Here is a 20,625-nt window from a genome sequence, read left to right as displayed (position 1 = left end):
GTGGCTCAGTGGTAGAGCACTTGCCTGACATGTGTGAGGCCCTGGGTTCGATAGTCAGCACCACATAAAAATAAATAAAATTTAAAAAAATCCATAGGGCTGGGGATGTGGCTCAAGCGGTAGCGCGCTTGCCTGGCAATGCGTGCAGCCCGGGTTCGATCCTCAGCACCGCATACAAACAAAGATGTTGTGTTCACCGAGAACTAAAAAAATAAATATTAAAAAATTCTCTCTCTCTCAAAAAAATCCATTGACAACATTTAAAAAAATAATCATGCTCAGCGAAAGAAGCTAGTCTAAAATAAGTATACATACTGTATGATACTATATATATATATATATATATATATATATATATATATATATATATATATATAAATTTTAGTAAATGAAAACTGATCTACAGTGATAGAAAGCAGGTCAGTGGTTGCCTGGTGATTAGAGGGAATGAATTACAAAGGAACCTGGGGAAACTTTTAAGAATAATAGATATTGCCATCTATCCTAGCTGGTGACATAATGCTGGGTTCACGAAATCTCACTATTCCAATAACTTAAGAAAACTGCAAAGAAAGCCTGCAAACACACAGAAGTACCTTTTCAAAATCCAGGACAGCTCTCTGACCTTAGGGGTCCGTGGAAAGAGAGAGAGCCAAAGTTATTGCCGGGTACAATAATTGTTCAGTATCTCTTGCTCAGGACTTAAGGGCGTGTATTTCCCGAGAGGCTCCCCCAAAATAAATATGTTCAATATTTTGAATGTGTTGATATACACATATGGGTGTATACATATATGTGTCAAAATTTGTCACAGTATGTACTTTATTGTTTCATTTATTTATTTATTTTTTGGTGCCAGGTATTGAAACTGGGGGCACTTTATCACTGAGCTACATCCCCAGTCCATTTTTTTTATTTTGACACATGGTTTTGCTAAGTTGCCTAGGGCCTTCCTAAGTTACTGAGGCTGTATGTGTGTGTGTAAACATGCGCACACACATCTCAGGAGGATTGAAACTGTAATCCTCCTGCCTCAGCCTCCCAAGCTACTGAGATTATAGACATGCACCACCATGACCCACACAATGTGTACTTCAAATGTGCAGTTTGTTATGTGTCAATTATACATCAGTAAAACTGAAATATGAAAAAAGAGGGAATAAATCTGATATCCATATCATCATAAAGGGGAGAATTTGGGTAGATATGGTCTTGTCATCAAATTTGGAAATATTAGATCCAAGGTGGTCCCCAGAAGCTTAAATGAAGATGTTATATCATATGCATGTACAAATATGTAACAATAAATCTCATCACTATTTACAAGTATAGTGCACCAATAAAAATGGGAAAAAGGAGGCTTGAACAAAGAAATTCAGGGTAAAACAAAATGAGAATTAAACTTCTAAAATTCATAGAGCAACCACACAACTCATTTCCCCCTGGAGGGTTGGTAAAGGAACTTAAGGCAGAGAAATGTTCCTAACATTTTAAGTTGTCAAAAAGGGCAGAAAGGACAATGATGATGTCTCATAGCATATTCCCAGTTGTCACTATCAGAGACAGATAAAGTCTGGGTTTATTTTTTCCTCTCATCAAGTGCTGTGTACATCCTGTGGGCATCTAAAACTCCACACGTCCCCAAAAGATCTCCTCTTGTCCCCAAACTCATTTCACTGCCTTTGTTTCTTAATTTGAGGAATGATATCACCTCTGCCAGTCACTCATCAAGTCAAAGTGTATTGAATCCTCATTTTAATATTTTTAATACCTTTATTTATTTATTTATATGGTGCTGAGAATTGAACCCAGTGCCTCACATGTGCTAGGCAAGCACTCTACCACTGAGCTACAACTGCAGCCCTTCAATCTCTCTTGATTCCCACCTACTCTATCATAGTTCTGATTCTGGCCCTCATCATTTCTTCTCTGGATAACTGCCATGGTTCTCTAGCTGGTGAATTTCCTTGGCACTGTGTGATCTTTTTGAAATTGCTCATCTGACCAAGCTATTCTCCTTTCACCATTTCTGTGCCTCCACAGAATTTCTTTATCTAGATTGCATATTAGAATCACCTGAAGAATTTTAAAAATAGCAATGTCTGGGAGTCAGCTCATAGGTCTTGATTTAATCAGTCTTGAGGGTGGCACAGGACATTTTTATGGTCTTGAAATGTGTGAATTTTAATAAGAAAATGAACAATCAGCCAAAGGCAGAAAAAAAGCAGGGAGAGTGGGTCTCTTGTCTGATAGGAAAGGAGAATATTAACTTTGAGAGCACCTATATATTTCCTGCTTTGACACTGTGGGGCAGAGAGCATTTTTTTCCAAAACTTTCCAGATAATTCTAATGTGCAGTTAGGGTTAAGAACCACTGTCCTTAAGCAGTAATTCCCAAACTCCTTTGGATATCAGAATTCCATGGAGGGCTTGTTAAAGCAGATCACTTATTTCTAACTCCAAGTTTCTGGCTCAATAGGATTGGTCTGGGCCCCAAGAATTTCCATCTCTAACAAGGTCCCAGTTGATGCTGACGCTGCTGCCTTTGGGACCACACTTTGAGAATCACTGCCAAGCCTCCATCATAAAGCCTACGCTTGCCATGGCCTGCCAAGCCCTTCACTGTCTGCTTCCTCTCTCTCCCACTTCATTTCCTACTGCTCCGTACATTACATCCTGTATTGCAGCTATAATAAAATCACTCAGTTCTCTCATTGTACCATGCTATTTAGTGCCCCCATGCTCTTGTAAAAGCAAAGTCCTTTGCTTAGAATATGTTCCCTCTACTCTGTATCTCTACACAGCAAACTTCCATTTATCTCATTGCAAGGAGCATGTGTTTGTCACTTCCTTGTGAAGCCTTCACTATCTCTCCCATGTGCAGTTGGCAAACTGCTTCCTGGGTGCCCTCATTGACAGTAAACCCCACCACTGTCATATTTATTTACACACAGACTAGCTTAAAGGAGCCAAGATAGTTCTTTTGTCATCTTTGATCGCCAATACCTAGGGTAGGGCCTGGAATAGAGTAAGCACTGAATGTTTTCGGGTGAAGTGAGTTGGGAATCATCTCCTTATCAGAGCATGGTATTGGAGGCTGAGGACCCCTGCAACCCAATGTGCTTGTTAGACCTTGGGATCCTGTGAAGGAGCCAGAGTTATTTGGGTTGATTGTTCCTGAAAACCAATGAGTTGCATGGTCAAAAAGACAGGACATTGAGTCACAGGCAGCTCAGGTCACCAGGCCAGTCAACTTAGCAATGGAATACAATGGTAGCAGGAAAGAAAAGGGCCCTCAGAACTACATGGAGGTTGAAAAAACTTACATAGTGATTTCACTGTGATGGCAGAACAGCCTGCCTGCTTGTTTGTCTACTAGCTGTTTGTCTGTATCCCCAAGCCAGATTCTACCTGGATGTAAAGGTACTCGAAAGCAGCAGGATCCCGACGCAGCAGCTCCACGGGGTCTTTGGGAAAGAAGCTTATTCGGAACAGGCATTTCATTCCATGATAGTGTGTCCTCTGTACCACCTAAATCCCAGGGGTGAGAGGTGAAAGTAAGGATCTACAATGCTCGAGTAGTGGTCAGTCAGTTTGGTGGCTCCTTCAAGTGCGGCTTAGGGCAGAGTTAGGCTGTTGTTCCCACTCTGTCTCCTACCTGGCAGATTCACATTCAGTAAACCTTGTCCAAGGTTTTGCTTTCCCCATATTCAGTTAGACATGGTCAACTGTAGTCTGAGAATATTAAATGGGAATTTCCAGAAATAAACAATTCATGTATATTATTTATTTATTTATTTATTTGGGGCAGTAGGAATTGAGCCCTATGCAATTTAACCATTGAGCCAAATCCCCAGCCCTTTTCCTTGTTTGAGTCAGGATCTCACTAAGTTGCTTAGGGCCTAAGTTGTTGAGGCTAGTTTTGAACTTGCGATTCTCCTGCTTCAGCCTCCCCAATTGCTGGGATTATAGGCATGTGCCACTGTACCCAGCTTATTATTGTTTTTAATATCTTACTGTACTTAGTTTATAAATTAAACTTTATCATAGGTCTCTATGTATAGGAAAAAAAACAGTACATGTATGGTTCAGTACTATCTATGGCATCCACTTGGGGGGGTCTTGGAATATATCCCCTGTGGATAAAGCAGTACTATTGTACCCTTAGAGGAAAGTAGAGCAAGGTCTTTTCTGCCCTTCTGACCCAAAGTGACTGCTATTTTAAAATCACTTATCTATTGCTTCTCAGCCTTTGGGCTAAGATCGCGTGTAAAATCATTTATTTAAGACATGGACTTTATCAACAATCAGGTCTAAGTGCTTAAACACTAGGTAGGAAGAGAGGGCTCTTGAGAACTTCTCAGACTCTTTTCTTGCACAGGGTCTCAGCTTCAAGCACAGTAACAGTTGCCAATTAGAGGCCAAATCAAATTGAATACATCTATACCTATTTGGAGGTATAGATGAAACACTATACCTCCAAATATACTGTTAATGGTTGAAGCTGGGGATGGCTAATAGAGTTCACAATACTATATTCCTTCTACTTTTGTGTTTGAAATTTTTCATAATAAAAAGTTTGAAACTTCTTTTAAAGTCTCGTTGTATTCAAAGGGCTGCTTGGGGAGGGGCTCTTAAACCTCCTCCAAGCACTTACCCATGGCCTTGTCTTTCCTACTGCTGAGGCTCTTGTTTGTATCTGGCTGACAGCTGAGCTTGAAGAATTTTTCTTTCCAAGAACTCATTTGTGTGTGTGTGTGTGTGTGTGTGTGTGTGTGATTTTGGTTTCCGTTTGGCTTCCATGTAGGCTCTTAGCCATGGAGTAGAATTTTTTCCCAATTGTCCTTCTCCAATTCTTTCTTATCCTACTTGGGAAATCTGTTTGCTACTCTGATAATTCTTGGTGCTTCATATTGGTAAAATCCCACCCAGAGTCCTAGATTTCTTCAGCCTTTTTTTCCAAATGGTGTGGGCCAGGAAGATCACTTTTTCCTACTCTATCTTGGAAGATAATATAGATGTCAGGGTGTCCATTCTTGGCTCTACTCAGCCAATTCCCAACTCTCACTTGATTCCATTTCCTGACTTTTCTATATCACAGCCTCATCTGAAAGGCCAATTTCTCTTCAGGAAGGAGAAAAATTTAACAGGTGGGCTTTCTGGGAGACAAAAAACTATTTGTCAGTTCAGCATTCTGGGTGCCATGCAGAGAATCACTCTTCTCCCTGGAGACCAAGACTAATGAGCTTTCCTTAGGTCACAAAGGGCATTGCCCAAAGGCCCTCTGTGATGGGTAGTAACAAACTTAGGTATGAAATTGTCTTCTGGGAGCTGGCTGAGCATATCATTACAAATCTTCTAGGGAGGGAGTGCCTTGGGTCCTCTTCTCTAGTACAGGCCACATACAAAGCTACTGGGCCAAGATAAAGAAGTTACTTACATAAGCCAGGGGCTGCTTGTCTTGAAGAAGCAGGAACTTGTGATTCTGTTCTGGCCCAGCATATTCAAGAACAAGAGCAAAGTGCTCAATGTACCTCAGAGAGAGGCGGTCCTGTAATGTCACCATCACATCCTGTGGAAGAAAAAGAGCCTTGAGAGGGTGATCTTTTTTGGCTTTAATTGACTCACAATCATGTGAGGAGGGGATTGAAAGCCAAGCACAGTAGTCCCATGTAGAAGGCTGAGACAGACACTAGCCTTTATTGTGGCCCAGGTACTGGGCTCCATGAAGGCTGCCCAGTGGCCTGGGCCCTGGAGAACACCACAGGTACAAGGGATGGAGGCAGGCATTCCAGAAACTCCCCAGGTGATGCATATGGCAAAAGAAGGTCATGTCCATCTCTCCCTCCCTCCCTTCCTTCCTCCCTTTCTCCTTACATTTGACAAACTATTCCCTGAGTGCCAGGCACTGTGTTGGTTCTCCCCTTATCTCTTATAAGTCAGAATGCCCACTCGAGTTTGTGTGTCAGCTCTTTCCTTTAGGAATTAGCAAAAGCTACATTTCTATAATTAAAAAGTATACTATTTCCAGATTCATAATCTAATTCAAATGACTTCAGTTACTGGCAAAATGTTCATTTTTGACCATTGCTGGCTTTTAGAGACAATCAATTTAGCAACTTGAAAAACGTGTCCATGCAGAGGAACTATGTCATGTGTCTGGTTTACAGTCATAAATCTGACTACTTCTGGGCTCCGTCTGCTCTGCTGCCCTACTTTTAATACTAGGGCGTCTGGAAACATATTGGTGGGGGCTGTCCAAATGTCAGTTTGGAGACTTCTGCCATCTATTTGTTGTGACTTCAGCATATCCGCTGGGTTCCAGTGTGTGTGTTCAGCATCTCTCAGCCCCCAAAGGCTGGAAAGAAGCAGGCTTGGGAATGCAAAGCTACCTGACAGCCAGCACTGCCAAACAAGCCCTTCAATGAACACAGAAAGGCGTTCAGCCATTTAAATAGTAGGCTGGAAATTGGTGGGTACTTGAGAGGATCTCTTTGTATTATCCAAGTAGTCACAGAGGCACCAGTGTTGCTGGAGCTCTGGCAGGGACAGATGAGGTTTTCTTTGCAGTTCAGCTGCACTGGGATTGTGGACAGCCAAGCCAGCAATTGCCAACTGGTGTTACAAGTGTAATAGTCCCTGTGCCAGGCTGTCAATTCACCCAGGTACCTCTCTGGGACAAGTGGCTTGGCAGCCTGTCAAAGTTCCAATGAATAGCCAGTGCACCCTTACTGAAGTCAGAGTGAGACTGCAAGTGAGGAGAACACTGCTGTCCTGGAAGGCTGGGGCTATGGAGAAGCCATGGTAGCAGTGACATGCTGGGGGAAGAATACTCTGAGAAGCCTCCAAGGGAAAAGAGAGGGGGTAAACACTCCACTGTGGAGACAAGCTACAATGTGCATAGCAACCTATGAACAAACACCAGGGAATATTTTGACACAATAAGATATCCACATCTGGAGGAGTGGACATTCAGATACCCAGGGTTGGCCTAATTAGTTCTGTTTCACTGGTCCCTCCCATATCCTGAGACCTTCAAGAGCTAAGAGACCATTCCATGACTCCCTAAGGAGTACATTTTGATCCTAATTCTCTGGGGGACCTGCCTAGGCCTAAGCCTTCCAAAGAAAGCTTTGATTCAATTAACATGGATTAAGTACTATAAATTGTACCCAAGATGCTACTGGAACTTTGAGAAGCACACTTCTTGATCATTCATGGACTATCCCCTCCCCCTGCAGAACATTTAATGTCTCTGACCTTCAGACACTAAACACTAGTGGCATGACAAATCATTGGGATAATACAAAACTCCCTTGGACATTTCCAAAAGCTTTCTAGGAATGTATAGTTCTTACCCTGCTGGAAAACTACTGGCAAGGCCCATTCCAGGCATCTGTTATCTCTTTTTTGCAAACATTTACTAGCCCAGGGGCTTTTATATTTATAGGGTTGTCTTGGCCCCAGTGTGGGAACCATAGGTTACCTATGGGTCAAAGCAGGTTTTCTGGGTAGGTGCTATTAGCTACCCAGCAGTTTGGGCAGCATTGATTGCATTAAAATATTAATTCTGGGGATGATATTTTCTTTCTGGAAATAGTCTGGAAGAAGCAGAACAGATATTTCTGTCCTATAGTAGAGTGAACCTTGGGGCAAATCATATCATGGCTTATACTCCTAGGCACTAAGAGAATCAGTAGGACTTTCCGATACCTGGCTGATCTGTTAACAATCACAGTTTTATTAATTGCTCTTCCTGTGTAAATAACAGCCAGGACTGAGGGTGTAGCTCAGTGGTAGTGTGCTTGTCTAGCATATGCAAGGCCCTGGATTTGATCCCTAGAACTGGAAAAAAAAAGCCAAAGCAGTTGTGGCCAGACTTTTTAAATCTTGGTTTGGTGCTTAAGATGTGGTTGTTATTTAAAAAGCAAAGCATGGCTCAGCTAATTTCCCAAGAGACTTCATTTGTTTATTTCTGTGTGTAAACTTGTGTAGGTGTTATTGTATCAATATAAATTGTTTTTGCTTTATAAATGGCTTAATGATCTTCACATTCCTTAGTTCCTAAGAGTCCTGAATGACCCTGTGTTACATGAACATAAAGCAGGTGACAAGCAGTTGCGTACCCATGTGCCCACACACATTTTGACAATTATAGTCCACAATTGAGCATGCAAATTTCTGCCATCAGCCATATCTGAAGACTATGCATTTTTGCAGCTTTGTGTTCATAAGCACCGGGAGCTCAAAGGCCACCTTGCTCCAGCAGTAGCAGCATGTGCAGTCTCAGAGGAATGCGAGACAAACAGCTGTGTGTCCTCTGCAGAGGGCAATGTTGACCCAGGAGAGGAGACTCTGAAGGTACCTTAACAGTGGTCCGGCCATCAAATGTGAATGACTTGATCTGCCCGTTCTCTAAGAAAACCTTCAGGACGTTGGGGATGAGGAGGAGAGCTTCCTTCTTCATCATTTTCTATGAACAGGCAAGGAAAAGTCAAGGAGAAGGCTCATTTACAATGAGGGGGAAGCCAGAGAAGGGTATGGAAAGGAAGGGACAGAAGGTTAAGGAGACAGAGAGTCAAAGGGACGGCAGGGCAGAGACAGAGAAAAAAGATCAACAATAATGTTATGTGGAGACAGAGCCAAATTCCCTAAAGACATTGGAAAATATCAAAAGTCCATTTCTCATATGACATCACAGTGCACTTGCATTCTCCTGTGATTCAAAGTGTGGCGGCTTTGGGCAGTGCTTGGCCCATTTGAGACCACTGTATACAATCTGAAGGCTTCCTTTGGAGCCCAGCTCACTCACCTCAGCTTATCTCCTATACCTCCATTTCCACCAGGTCCTTCACAAGCCAAGACCGCTTCTCAGTCTGTGCCTTTTCTCTACTGTTTCTGCCCTTGTATGGCATCCTTATCCCTCTCTAACCTGGCCCCTGCCTACCTCTCTGGAGTCATGTCTTACCATTCTTGATATCTTCATCTCTAATAATTCTTTGTCCTTCAGGGACTATCTTGCTTCCTACAGGATACTCAGCAACTCTGACCTTGAGACACGAAATGACAATAGCATGAAAAGTCAGTGGGATGATACAAAACATCCCCATATGGTTCCAAAGCTCTTGGAGGGTGGGCAGTACTGATGTTGATAAGAACCACTGGCAAGGCCCCTTTTCAAACACCTGATAACTAAATAGTGACAGTTTTCCTGGTCCAGTGTTTTCTTTATTTATAGAGTGGTGCATGCTAATTTCTCAATAAAAATTCATTAAATAAAAGCTATTCATTCTGCTTTCCTCTTTTCCTTCTTGGCAAACTCCTATTCATCCTTCAAAACCCACCTTAAATATGTATTCTGTAAAGACTTGGTCCAATATCATCATATACTTGAACCTTGTCTCCCCATATGTTCCTATAGCAACCTATACACACCTTTCTCAGTGTCTGCACACACACACACACACTCACACACATGGTTTCTCTAATAATCCACATGTACCATAATATATGTATGTATATTCAAATATATATATATATATATGAAATTAGAAGTAGGCTAGGAGTTGATTCAATCATTCCATAAGTGCTCATTTTTTGTGTGTGGTGGTGCTAGGGATTGAACCCATGGCCTTGCATATGCTAAGCAAATTCTTTACCTCTGAGCCACATCCCCAGTCCAATAAGTGCTCATATTTTTGAAGACTATTTGTCTTTCATAATCAAACAGTAAACTCAGAGTACAATGACCATGTCTGTTCATCTTTGTAATTCCAACACTGAACTGGGTTCCTGACACACACTTGGTTCTTAACAAATGGCTGCTAAATGAATGAGCAGTAGGTGCTTACTTGAATAATTAGACTCATCAAGAGGATCCAACCATTTCTCTGGGCCAGCATCATCAGTTTTCTATAGAAACTCACAGGCTGAATAGATGGCCAGACTTCTTGATTCAGAGGGCATTCACTAAGCCTCTCCTCTCTATCATCCCTATGCTAAATCCCCAGGATGGTGACAGCAAAAATGGAAGACTTGAGTCCAGCCTTACACTATTGTTATAGTGACCCAACATTCATATACCTTATGAAACCAAACCAAACCAATAGCATAATATGGTTAAGGTTTCCTAGATAAGCTGCATTGGGTTTTGATTCTCAAGGAGATGGTAGATGTGGATTATTAGAGAAAGCAGATGAGAACAGTGATTGGTCACAAAGCATTTCCACAGAAATAAATAAGTTCTCTGGACTTGGAGTACTGGCTGGCAGTGGTGGGAGTCAAAGAGTCAAGTGTGTCTGGGGTCAAGCCAAGGTGGGCAGTGATGGGATATAAAGTTGGAAAAGTGTGACTCCCAGATCCTGAGATGACTCTCTCCTGCCAAGCCCAGAGGCCCCGGAGCCCCAGGCTGAAGACGCTCAGCGGTGGCAGGTTTTATTTAGCACACTGGGTTGGACTCAGATAATTACTTAATTGATTTTGCTTAAAAATAGAGTTGACAAGAAACGCCCACAGGATTTATTTTTGCTCTGGCTGCTTAATAAAGCCTTGGAACACAAGGGGAAAGGGATGATAGGACAGCCCGGAGTCACCTGGACTTGGACTCACCCAGGTCCCAACAGGCTGCTATGGTCCACACCAGTGGCAGTGGTGCAGTGGGCATTGTTATGACTTTACATGATTTCCTGAACATAGAGAGAACTAGAAGACTGATGTGTGTCCCTCTCCAGATAGGAGTCTCAAACCACACTTGGTGGCCTGTCCAGGAGAAAGAGAATTAACTCTGGATTGGTTGTAGCTACTACTGTGCATTCAGGTTGCGCTGGAGTGAGGTCTTGATTCTGCCTGTGGCCTACCTGGGAGGTATGGAGAAGGGAGTCATAGTGGAGGAAAGACAGTGGAGAAGGGAAAGAGGAAGGGAAAAGAGAGAAGGAAGAGAAAAGGAGGAGAAGGGAGATCTTTGAGGGAGTTCTGTACTAGGTGTCCTGGCCTCAGTTGATTCCTCTGTAATGTTGACAAGGGATAGTCCATACTTTCCAGATTCAAGTCATATGTCCTTGGGGTATCCAAGGATTCAAGACACACATGTCCCCTTGGTGACTTGGAACTCAGGATCTGCTTCACCCTATCTGCAGGAGCTCCCCCTTCTCCCTCTTCTCTCTGTGAACCAACTCCTGTTACTCTTCAATCTTTTCTTCCAAGATTGAGATGGATCTCATCTACCAATTTTCAAATAGCTTGCCAGTGGGGTCTGTTGTTTTTTCCAGCCTTTTTCATACAGGGATAGAGGAGGGCACGTGCTAGGTTTGGAGATGAGTATCAGGGAAATGGAGATGGAAGACAACTGTGTCCTCTATCCTTTCTTCTGAGTGGCTTTATAGAAGCGCCTGGCATTCTCCTATTTTCCTGCTTGTTCTGGGCTTGCTGTCTTCTCTCAACAATTGCAGCTGTGCCTCAGTACATAAATGCTAAGGGCCCCTGACAGCTCAGCCTGTCACTGCCTACAAAAGCATACAAGAGCCTGCTAGCTCCAGTTATCCCTATCCACTGGGATATCACCAACTTCCACAGATTCCTAGGGGACTTTGGCCGGGATCCATGATGGCTGGACACACATCTTTTTGCTCTCCATTCACCTCTTCTCATCTGAAGCAGACAGCTGACTGCCTGTAAACATCACAATGCAGTGAGAAACACTGTGGGCTGGCCAGTACCCCCCAGATCGGCAGCTGCATGGCATGGGCTGTCAAATATTACTCTTTTCAATATGCTACTGCCCAGCAATGGGTTCTCTATTGTCTCAACTGAGTTGCTTGTCCCGCAACACTACTGAGAGGTATCCAGTGGCAGGGAACAGTTATTTACTTTGCATCCCTTGTGGGGCTGGGAACACAGCAAGTGCCTAATAAAAACCTCGTGATTTAAGAAGAGCCTGAATTATTTCCCCTTGGCAGATTTGCCCATCACCACAGTCTTCTCCAGTTAAGATGTGGAGTTGCAGGAGCACTTCAATGTGAAGAGAGCTCAATTTCACCAGCTGCTTGTTCTCTGGATCTTCAGAAAATCATTACTTCCTTCCTGCTTCTATCAAGTAGCCAAAAGATGTTTATGGAGCACTTGCTCTGAGTGAAAGCTATTGTACTAGGGACAGAAATTTCTCTGAGCACCAAGAGCATCCTGAGTGAATCAATATGATTCTTCTCCAATGCCTAGGGCCTCTCTGGATGCTACACACTTCTTTCCACTCACTATCCACTCACTCACAGCACCAGGATCCTTCTGAATGCCATCCACTGAGAGGAGCCCCAGAGCGAGACTTTGACAGCCAAGATGATTCTGGCCAAGGGCTGAGAATAGGGAGTTGAGACTATACTTACTGCGTCTATTTCTCCAACTGCCACCTGCTCAGAAAATCGGACCTTCACAGGATTGGACCTCAGCTTGGCCTTCTTCGCAGCACTGATGAAGGCAGATTTAGGGGACTGGAAAAATAACACAGAGAGCTGGTAAGTTCTCCATCCCTGAGAGAAACTTGACTTTGTCACATCATAGTTAAGATGTTTTAGTACAGTTGCACTTTGCCTTACTGATCATGAAATCAATAAATAAGTATTGATTACCTACTAGGTGCAAGGAATCTGCTCAGGATCATCTCTCTATGTGATTGGTGCGTGGTGCAAAAGCTGAGCATGAATCCAAATTTGGGTAAATTGAATCCCATTATTAATGCTCTAAGCCTAGGGGAGTTTGCAAAAATTCTTTAGTAATAACATATATTGAATTTTTATATATTTGGTTTCCTTAATATGGGATATGCCTAAATGGTGGATTTTATTACATCTGAATACAAACTTCCCAAAGGAGTTACAGAAATGATCATATTCATTTCACAGCTATGCCCTGCCCCTAGGAAGGAGGCGCATAACAAATATTTTTTAGATATGGGAGAAAGGAGATTCAGCACTCCAAAATGACTCATCTAGTTTCCACACTACTCAGGAATAGAGATATGAGAGATTTAACCCAGGTCTCCTGGATTTCTACTTCTGGGTTCTACCATTTTGTTTATCCAATTTTGTAAGAAATGCTCAAAGAATCAGCTAAGTTCTGTAGTTCTAGAAAACTCTCCCAAAAATTCAGCAGGAAGTATGATCAAGAAACACTTGAAATTACAGCCAGACCTCCATATCCACAGGTTCTGCATCCTTGGATTCAACCAACCACAGATCAAAAATATTTGAAAAAAATGCATTTATACTGAACATTTACAGATCTTTTTCTTGTCTTTACTCCCTAAATAATACAGTATAACAACTACTTATAAAACACTTACATTGTGTTTGGTATTATAAGTAATCTAAAGATGATTTAAAGTATACAGGAGGATGTGGGTAGATTATATAAAAATACTGTGCAATTTTATATAAGGGAATTGAGCACACAAGGATTGGGTATCCATGTGGGGAGGTGTGGGGGGGTCTAGGAACCAATGCACCATGAATACCAAGGTGATTTTTAGATCCCAGACAATCTAGCAGCCAGGAGACACATGTGGAAGGGCATCCTCATGTCTTTATGGACATTTATTCATTTGACAAATTTAGGAAGGTCCTACTATGTATGTATCCCAGACACTGCTGAACAACAACAACAAAAACTTCCTGGCCTTATGGAGTGTCCATTCCATCAGGGCCAGACAGATGAAGAACAGTGTCTTGAAGGTAGCAAATAAGGACTATAGTAGTCTCCCCTTATCCATAGTTTCAATTTCTGCCACTTCAGTTCCCCATGGTCAAACTCAATTTGAAAATACTAAATGGAAAATTCCAGGAATAATTCACATGTTATAAATATATTGTTACACTTGTTCTATAATTAGTTATTGTTGTTAACCTTGTACAATGCCTAATTTATAAATTTAGCTTATCATAGATGTATAGGAAAATAGTATATTTATAGTTCAGTACTATTCACTGTTCTGGGTATCCACTGAGGAGAGTCTTGGAACATATTCCCTGCAGATGGGGGGTGCTACTATATGAAGAAAACTAAAGCACGGTAATGAACTACACAAGAGAATGTGTAAGAGAGGATGGGAGTGGTAGGGGTGTTACTTTAGCAATTTTGAAGCCTATAATACATTATTATTAACTAGTCACCCTGCTGTGCAATAGATCTCAAATAGATCTTCAATGTGAAGAGAGCTCCTGATACTTCGTATTTGAACAGCATCTCTGTTGCCTCCTTTTGCCCCAGCATCTGGTAAGCACTGTCTGCTCTGCTTCTATGAGTGAGATGTTTTCAGATCTCACATATAAGTGAGATCATGCTCAGACAAGCAGCTGGGAGCTGGGTCATATAGGGTCTTGTAAGCCCGGGTGAGAACTTCAGATTTCACTCCAATGGCCAGTTTTGAGCAGACAGTGTCTGATGTGCATTTTAAAAGATGTCTCTGGCTTCCATGTGGAAAACAGTGTGTGTATTTGGAAGGGTGGGCAGTGACAGTGTAGGAAGACCAGTTAGGCATGTCAAACTGCAATACTGTAACTGTATTTGTAATACAATTAAAATATGATGGCGGCTTGGCTGGGATGGTTAATAATGGAGATGATGAAAAGTGGGCTATTTCAGGATATAGTTTGAACACTAAGCCAAGATCATATGTTGATGGGGTGGACATGGGGTGGATAGAAGAATGGGGTTTCCATTTACTGTGATGAAGACTAGGGGCAAATCAGGTTTGGAGCCACTTCAAACCCCTTCCCCCAAGGGCCTTGCCATGGAGACACTGTGAGTCCTACAATTAGGAATTTCTTTGTTATGGCCCTTGCAAGGGTCTCTGACAGCTGGAAAGACAATATATTAAGCTATTATATGCCATTTACACTGTGGTTGGGATTCATTTGCCAAATCTGCCATAGGAGGGCAGGGCCATAAGATAAAGACACACCAGAAACAAAGGTCCTTATCTGGTCATGGGCCTCTGGCCCAGCTCTGGTCGAAACCAGCAATCTCATTCCATACAGAGGGCAGATTACAAAAAGCCACTTGTTCTACCTGAGTCCAGCAGGAACTTGAGCAGTGAGTCTTGGTCCTGGCTGCACAGTAGAAATGCTTAGAACTTTTAAAATTTCCAGGGTCCAGGTCCCACCCCAGACCAATTATATCAGAAGTCCTGGTGTTGGCCAGGCACAGTAACGCATACCTGTAATCCCAGCAACCCCTGAGGCTGAGGCAGGAGGTTTGCAAGTTTGAGGCCAGCCTCAGAAATTGAGCAAGGCCCTAAGCAACTTAGTGATACCCTGTCTCAAAATAAAAAGGGCTGGGAGCTGCTTGGTTGTGTATGCCTGTAATCCCAGTGACTCAAGAGGCTCAGGCAGGAGGATTGCAAGGTCAAAGGCAGCTCAGCAACTTAGTGAGGCCCTGTGTCAAAATAAAAAATAAAAAGGGGCTAGGGATCTCACTCAGTGGTTAAACACTGTTGGGTTCAATCGCCAGTACCAAAACAAACAAACAAACAGCTGGGGTTGAGGCCAAAGCATCAGTATTATTTTTTAAAGCTTCTGATGATGTCAAGGTGCAGCTAAGACTGAGAACTGCTGAGCTAAAGGAGTCTTAGACTTATCCTGAGCCATGGAGGCAATTTGTTGGCAGCTGATGATATAGCGCAATGAAATCCAGGGCTGGAGATGGTTGTAGAGAGTGATTACAGTATCGATTGTTCATGGAGTCAATAAATGCCTTTGTGTGTTGCACAGCTGGGTGCTCAAATCCGGGGTGGGGGCTGCAGGCTGATGCAGAAGTAAAGGGAAGGGGCAAGACAGAAATATCTATAGTTCTGCTTAGCCAGTGCTGTTTGACTCCATCATCTCCACAGTCACCTGACTTCCCACCAAGGTGCCACAGACAATTGGTGGGTGGAATCTTTGTTGTACCTGACAGCCACCCTCTCGCTTCTCTGTGATCATCTGCCATCAGATGGCTCCATGGCATAGTGTGGAGCAAGGCATCTCTAGAGACCTGAATGGGTCGTACAGTACACTCTTCATCTAATTTTTTTTTTTTTAGTTGTAGATGGACACAATGGCTTTATTTTATTTATTTATTTTTATGTGGTGCTGAGGATCAAACCCAGGGCCTCATCTTCAGTGGTAGAGGAAAAGCACTGTACTACTGAGCTACAGCCCCAGCACCCTACCCTTCATTTTTATATGTGAAACAGAGGCCTAGGAAGAAGGTATGGTTCATCCAAAGTACCAGAATAATTGAAGAGCAAAGCTGAAACTAGAACCCAGAGTTCTTGAATCTTGGATTAGTGTTTGTCTCCCCACAGCAGGCTGAAGCTGGAAGTCTATTCCTTATCTTTCATCCACTGATTCTGGTTGCACCTTGGTCTGATTTAATGATTTCGAACAGATGAAGAACCCCAACTGGTATCCTTTTATGTATTCCCCCACAGTGGAGGGGAACAGCATTTTTGTTCTTCCTCCCCCAAACCCTAAATTAAATTCTGTCCTGGAGATGTTTTGTTTCAATCACTATAAAACGATAGATTCAGATATTTACAGGAGCAAAACCACAAAGGAGGAAGTGGAATTGCCAATATTTTCAGGGATTATAATCATTTCTGGTGTCTGTTTCAGAGCTATTTTTAGCTTGTTTATGCCTCATTCCTCATTGACCCTTGTCTTGTTGGTCTCTAAGACACCATCATATTCTCAGTCTTCAGCCTCGATTGCTAATGGTGACTCACACATTGCCAGCCGGTCTCTGCTAGATGTCACGGAGTCATGTCTAGCCTTATGCTTAGACACACAGGTGGGGCCTGTCTTACTGGGGGACATAAGGCAGCTCCCAAAGGTCTCCCTGTCCTGAAGCATCGTCAGAGCTCAGCTGTGCAGCCTGAAATTCTTAATACTAGGATCACTCCTTTGAATTAAAATATTGAGAATCGGGAAAGCCCAGGTCAAAATGCAAATGAGATAACAGGGAAGGGTGACAAACACTTCAGGTCCCAGCAAATGGCTGGACTGCATGGGCCAAAACTTGCCCAACTATCTGTTTTTGTAAAGAAAGCTGTAGTTGGAACATGGCAGGCTGTGACCTTCACTTATATATTGACTGAGGTTGCTTTGGGGTTACCTCCACTGGTCTGAAAAGTCAAAAATATTTACCATATGTCCCTTTATGAAAAGTTTGCTGACCCCTGCACTAACTTATTAGTAATGTGCTAATCCACTGCTTCTAAAACTTGCCCAAAGAATCGAATCACTGGGGAGTGTTTGTTAAAATACAGAAGCCTAGGCCCAAATCAGACTTAAAAAGGCAGAATCCCTGGGAGAGTGGGGCCCAGGAATCTATATTGGTGAAGATGTCCTAACCCATTAAGCACAGGTTAATTGAGTGCCTTAAAGCTGGGACATCTGAGCTCTTCACTGACCCTATTTTCCTCCAAGCAGCTGGGAGTCTCATTTTGCAACAGGCACCCTTTCTGGCTAAAATGAATTTTGGCTTGAAACACAGGAGTAGAATTGCTAAGTACCTCTGGGGCCACTGCAAGCCCCTTGAAGCAAATATGAAGCCAGCAGCTAGGTGGAATAAGGAATTGGAGAGAGAGCCTGCCTCTCCCTCAGGGATGAATTTAGCAGCTGGTGATTCTTTGACCATTTTTTTTAATTTGGTGGCTCTATTAGTACAGATTTCAGAGCTGTGATCATTCATATCTTGGCCAAAGTCAGGTATATGGTCAAACCTTTTTGTGCAAGATAGGAACCCACTTTCTTAAAGTTTTATTTTTATTAATACATAATAATTGTACATATTTATGGGGTACAATTTGATGTTTTAACATGTTTTGTTTTAGTCAGCTATTTACTGCTGTGACTGAAGGATCCAACCAGCACAGGTTTATTTAGGGGCTCACAGTTTCAGAGGTCTCAATCCATAGACAGCAGTCTCCATTCCTTGGGGCTCGAGGTGAGGCTAAGCATCATGGTGAGAGAGTGTGGCAGAGGGAAGCAGCTCACAGCATGGTGATCAAGAAGCAGAGAGTCTCCACTTGCAAGATACAAATATATACCCCAAAGCCATGCCCTAATTCCTACCTCCTCCAGCCACACCCTACCACTTCAGTTAATCCCCATCAGAGGATTAATTCAGTGATTGGGTTAAGACTCACACAACCCAATCTTTCTCCTCTGAGCCTTCTTGCATTGTTTCATGCATGAGCTTTTGGGGGATACCTCACATCCTAACCATAATATATACATTGTATAATGATTAAATCAGGGGAATCAGCAAATCCACCTCAAACTTTTATCGTTTCTTTGTGATGAGAGCATTTAAGATAATCTCTTCTAGCTCTTTTGAACTATACATTATTATTAACTACAGTCATCCTACTGTGGAACAGAACAGCAGAATATATTCCTCTTATCTAACTGTGAAATTTAAAAAAGTTAATCTCAAGGAGTAGAGAGCTAAATGGTGGTTACCAGAGGATAGGGAAGGTAGGGGGGATTGGGAGAGGTTGGTCCAGAGCCCCACTTTGATTACTATAAATGGCTGGCACTCAGGTTCCTGCCTGAAGCTTTGATGGTTTTTTGATTTTGCCTTTTTGCTGGCTCATTGTCTTTGACACCTGAGCCTACTTACAATCAATTCCCATAGCAACCATTGTGGGCATCTAGGATAATGGAGGGCGGTCATGGTTTCACCAGGCCATTGATGAGGGTACCAGGCAGCCTTTCTTCCTTTACTCAGGACTGTCTGGAGATGAACCCGACTTCCAAGGCCTCCCATAAGCCACACTTCACTCTAACCTCCTCCTTCACCTATCTCCAATATCACCTTCTGTTGCATTTGGTGGTTCTGCCTACAGTTTTGTGCACACAGTGGGTTTATTCCCATTTCTGGATTCACTTCATGCTGTTCCCCTCCCCTCCTTATCTTTCACAGCCTCCCACCCCCACCCTTTGCAGTACTGGGGATTGAACGCTGGGCCAGTACTTTTATTTTTTTATTATTATTATTTTTGAGGCAAAATTTTACTAAATTGCTGAGGCTCCAAGTCTCTGGGATTACAGATGTGCATCACCACACTTGGCTCCCAGTGTCCCTTTTGACCAGCTAAATGCCATTTCTCTTTAAAAACTTAGTTCAGGTTCTACCTTGGTCTTAAATCCTTCCCCAATCCCTCCATTCTCCTCCCTGGATTTCCTGCAGTATCCCTATTAATCCACACTGATATAGCTTATCTCCCCCATCAGATTGTACAAGAAGAGATTATATTTTATATTAGCATTTCTCCCCCTAGTACTAAGCACACAGTAAGCACAACATAAAATATATTAATTGATAGCTAAGATTAATAATAAATTAGTTCATTAATTCAGCAAATATGGTTTGAGTACCTACCATCTGTGAAAAACACTATACCTCAAGAAGCTCTGTGCACAACCAGTTCTTCTGTAGTGGTTTCCATTATTTTGTATTTCCCCCTGGGCAAGTGGCTCCAAGCACTGGAGATTCAGGCTCTTTTGGTAGAGGCTAAGTTTTCAGTATCAGAAAACTAGGATTTCCTTTGAAGGGACTGTCTGGACCTGCTTTACCAGAGCCATTCTAGGTGACAACCCAGTATTTTGTTTATCTATTTTAAAATATTTATTGAGGACCTACTATGGGCCAAGGCCTAAGTGTACCAAGACTTGTAAATATTCAGTCGCTCACAGGAAACAGTTGGTCACTCAAAGATTAAGGAACACTTGTAGATACACAGAGGCTTAGTAAGTGCCTATGTAGTATGAGTTGAGGAGTCCTGGGAAAGGACACTGAAAATAGCCCCACAGTGATCTTCCATGGTACAAATCACTCTGTTAAAAGGAAAATGTCAAATGAAAGATTTAAAAAAAAAAAAAAAAAAAAAAAAAAAAAAAAAAAAAAAAAAAAAGCCCCATTTTCAGATTCTCATTCAATTAGTAAGGGTTAGAGCCTGAGTATCCATAGTTTTAAGAGCTGCTCAGGTGGTTCTAATGAATAGCCAGGACCAAGAACCATTACAACTGTATGCAGCAGTAGGTATTAGACCATTATCAGTTATGGAATATAGGAGCAGGAAGAAGCCTTAGAGATTATCTAGTCCAGTGTTTATTAAATTCTACTGGTCATCAGAATCATCTGTGGATCTTATTACAAACATTGATTCCTAGGTCACATCCTAGATACATCAGGAGGCTGTTTTCTGGAAGAAATGGTAATCAAGCTTATTTATGGCAAGAGTTCAGTAAGAGGCAATAGTCTCCTTAAACCCATGAGGAGCAAAATGCCTGTGGTGGACACAGTACTATTTTCTGTGATGCAGGAATATGAACATGTTGGGGGCTGTCAAGAAAATTTCACTAACCTTTAGAGAGAAGATTCAAGATTCTCAGTCAAGTCTTGTTAGTCACAATAGTTCCATACAGTGACTGTGTACACTGAATTAGTAAATACTGAACTGTTGTTCCAGATTTCATATAGGGTATAATCTTACCCCATCCCCAAACAACTCACCCTGGTATTCTGTGTGTATGTATGTGGTACTGGGAATGGAACTCAGGGTCTTGCACATGCTAAGCAAGTGCTCTA

General features: G+C 42.4%; 1 protein-coding gene across 1 annotated transcript in view; it reads right to left on the bottom strand.

The window, feature by feature from the left end:
* Positions 1–20,625, bottom strand: part of Frmpd3 (FERM and PDZ domain containing 3) — a 70,223-nt gene that overhangs the window by 36,950 nt on the left and 12,648 nt on the right. Inside the window, exons 4-7 of the mRNA XM_046420837.2 lie at positions 12,378–12,482; positions 8,366–8,473; positions 5,441–5,572; positions 3,412–3,531 (exon numbers count right to left, since the gene is read on the bottom strand). Of these exons, the coding sequence (XP_046276793.2) occupies positions 3,412–3,531; positions 5,441–5,572; positions 8,366–8,473; positions 12,378–12,482 (465 nt within the window). The remainder of the gene's footprint in view (positions 1–3,411; positions 3,532–5,440; positions 5,573–8,365; positions 8,474–12,377; positions 12,483–20,625) is intronic.

The sequence above is a fragment of the Marmota monax genome, unplaced genomic scaffold, assembly GCF_021218885.2.
Source record: "Marmota monax isolate L192 unplaced genomic scaffold, Marmota_monax_Labrador192_F-V1.1 WCK01_AAM20220418_F8-fsc00050, whole genome shotgun sequence".
In the NCBI taxonomy this organism is placed as follows: domain Eukaryota; kingdom Metazoa; phylum Chordata; class Mammalia; order Rodentia; family Sciuridae; genus Marmota; species Marmota monax.
The sequence above is the reverse complement of the archived record's forward strand: the minus strand, read 5'-3'. Positions and strand labels throughout refer to the sequence as shown.